This window comes from Cynara cardunculus, assembly GCF_001531365.2.
Source record: "Cynara cardunculus var. scolymus isolate 2C chromosome LG 3, CcrdV1, whole genome shotgun sequence".
NCBI lineage: Eukaryota > Viridiplantae > Streptophyta > Magnoliopsida > Asterales > Asteraceae > Cynara > Cynara cardunculus.
In genome coordinates, this window is record NC_037530.1 from 13,599,807 (window position 1) to 13,602,971 (window position 3,165).

A 3,165-nucleotide genomic window follows, 5' to 3' on the forward strand; every position below is an offset into this window, starting at 1 on the left:
TGGACGTAGTTTGGGTTTGAGGGAAAACGGATGATGTGGCCTCGCCCTCTCTGTGGTGCATAGGCACTCTGCCCTTCTTAGCCTGAGCCTCTTTCCGAGATAACTTTAAAACTTTGAGGAGATCAGGTTCATCAGCATATTTTTCTTCATTGATTGGCGCTGAGGATTCTGAGATCGATGATGAACCCTTCTTTGAAGATTCTACAGCTATGGCCTTTCCCTTGCAATTAGGCTCTGCAGCCTTTTTCTTGCCTTTGTCAGCAGCTGTAGACTCTCCAATCTTTACACCTCTAGCAGGTGCTCTGGCGGATGTCTTCTTTTTAGATTCTGGGGCCTTCTTCTTTTCCTCCTTCTTCTCCCCCTCATGACGATCATCATCACCCTTATGATCGTCATGGCTCTATACGACATCGGCCTTGCATGTAGTTAGGGGAGCCCTCTTCAAATGACGCAAGATTTTTGTGGCCGCTTTGTACATTTTCTCTATCACCTTCTCAGCACCGGCAAAGGCATTCATCACATCAAGTTCTGTGGCCCATTTAAGCTTGGAGACGGTGCTGAAAATCTCTGCTCGAAGTAGATCACCTTCCTTTACAAGCTTGGACGTGCAGTCTTTTATGAGAGCGTTTGAAGTTTAGACCTCTGTGGCAAGTGCTCCGATATGACCGATTACAACATCCCCTAGGGCATCCACCATAGCATCCAGCTCTCTGCGAGTAGCCAAATGATTGATGCTGTGCCTTGAGGTCTTCGAGTCAAGGCCATAGGTGACCGCAGAGGAGAACATCTCCTTGATTTCGTCTCTAAATGAAGAGTAATCTGCGTAGCCCGCAGAGACGAAATCGGCTATGAATTGAGCGGCCAGCTCTGTGAGTTCAGTCTTCAACGTCTTGATGGAGGAGGGATTTAGCATCATCGCTTGGAAGGCTTATGCTAAATCATCCTTTCGAAGGACAGAGCTCTGAAGGGTTACCAAGGTAGTCTTCAATTCTGCAGTAGTGGAGGATAACTCCTTCAGAGCTTCTGTGAGAGGCGAGAGATCTAGTGGCTGTGAGCGCGAGATGAACAAGCTTTTCAACTCGTCCATCTTGGTGAACAACTCTGTGGCAAAGGCATTAAGCTCCCCCTTTATCACATAATCGTTCTGGGAACTCGGACCACCAACACATGGTGATCCTTTGGCCTTGGAGCGTGAGGCGCCCTCAGCGGCTGGCATTTCATAGCCTGCTCGGGGACTTCCACCGTATCCTCGTACATCTCCTTGAGGAGAGCCTAACGGTGTTCTGTAGATCTCATGTTTGGTAGTTTCAGAGCCTAACCTGAAATTTTGATCTAGTGGAGACAGAGGGCGTTCTAGACCCTCTAACTCTGTGACTCTCACATGTGCCTCTGAAGCACGTTCTGGTTGAACACTCTGTGAAGAGACAAAAAATGTCTCTGGGGGTACTGTCGAGTCCTTGGGCGATTGGACTCTTATTGTAAAACCTTCACCCTTTTGAGAGGGTGAAGGAGTATGTTGTGGTTTCCCAGATGTGCGCTCCACAGAGGACGAAAGAGTGTCCTCTACGGTGGTAGGCTGGTTAGGGTTCGGCATGTGTGTGCCTGCTTCAATGGAGGTTCCCTCTAGAACAGGGCCTCTAGACATTTGGGATGCACTAGGGGTGGGCTTGGATGTGTGCCTTCGGCATCTTTTGCACCCTCACCTAACACTTCTACCTCTTCTTCTTCGTCATCTAGAATGACTTCTATCCCCAATTGAGTTTCAGCAATTGGCACCCTGAACTCTTTCTGGATATTCAACAGAACATCCTGAATTTGTTCTGTTGGGGAGACATCGTGGACCATCTTGTGCAACCTTCTGCGCTTGGGTTTTGTTGTAGCCTCTGTCGGGCTTTCTTCTGCTATGGCCTCTGTGATCACAGGCTCTTTTGGTTTAGCCTTCTTTGTTTTCCTCTTCTTTGGTTTTGGCAGAGGTACAGTTGGGCTCTCTTCTTCTACGGGCCTCTTTTTCCTCTTCGACTTTTTCACAGAAGAGTCGGTACCCTTCTGTGTCTTCGTCTTCTTGCGTGGAGGACTTGGGATTCTAGGGGGATGCTCACTCACCTCACCAGCCACTACTGGCTCCTCCATGCGTCCCTCTACTCTCATTTTTTCGATTTCCACACCTAAGGGGACACCTATTCGTGGCGGGGTTAAAAGGACCGGTTCTGGTCGCCTGTTTGCACGTCTATAGGATTTATGATCGTGGTGACTTAAGTACCTGAGCATGGCCTTCGATAGGGGACTTGGGCTTCTGTAGCCATGCTCGTGCTCTGTAGGTCTAAACTCCTTGAAAGGATATAGTTTGGCATTCGGCTCCACAGGAGGCAATCTTGCTGCCAGAAGGTCTCCAAAAGCCAAACCAAGGAAGCGTTGTAAGATCAAGTTTGGCTGGTTCATGTCTTCCTTGGCCTTCTTTTGGGCCTGTACCTTCGTCTTCTCCCCTTTCTGACAGGCGCACTTCTTCTTGATGAGGCCGACTATGTCCTCGAAAATCAATTGCGCGTAGTCCAGTGGCAGATTAAAGTAGATGCCATACATTATGGACAGCATAGCGTGGGATGTTTGGTCATGGCTACCTACCTTCCCTGTGAGGCAGCAATTGATGATGGAGAATAGAGTGTTCCACACAGGGGGTARTCCCWTABGCCTGAACTGTGTCCTTTTGGTAATCGGTGTCGCATAAGAATGAAACTCCAAAAATTGGATTAATTCATCGTCTGTAGGAGTGGCAGCATAGGCATTTAGGTTCAATTGTTCAAGAGTGGGCAAATGAAGAGCAGTTCTCAGAGTTTCCAAGTTTAGTTCTAAAGGGACAAGGAATTTATTTACAGGGTGAGAGGCGTAACCAACAATGGTTAGCCCAGAATTGTCAAGGGTGGTTATGTATGCACTCAATAGAAATTGTGTTAAATAGGTTTCTGGTATGGGTCGAGTAGCAGTTAAAGCATAGTAGAGAGGGTGGTTTCTTAGAATCTCCATTAAAGTAAAGGTGTTATCGGGAAAACCTGAGGGGACGAAGTGGTAATTATTCGGCTTTTTCACCAGGACGATCTTTTCGTACTTGTTTTGCACGAAAGACAGGGCATGAGAGGTTAGGGCTTGTGCTTGCGTCACCTCATTGTC

The 3,165-nt window shown here is 47.8% G+C and overlaps 1 protein-coding gene across 1 annotated transcript; it reads right to left on the reverse strand.

Annotated features, from left to right (window-relative positions):
• Positions 1 to 1,623: 1,623 nt before the first annotated feature.
• On the reverse strand, positions 1,624 to 2,130 carry LOC112508978 (titin-like). Its single transcript, XM_025113848.1, has one exon. It carries the CDS (start codon positions 2,128 to 2,130, stop codon positions 1,624 to 1,626), a length of 507 nt encoding a protein of 168 aa, XP_024969616.1.
• Between the last annotated feature and the right edge of the window lie 1,035 nt (positions 2,131 to 3,165).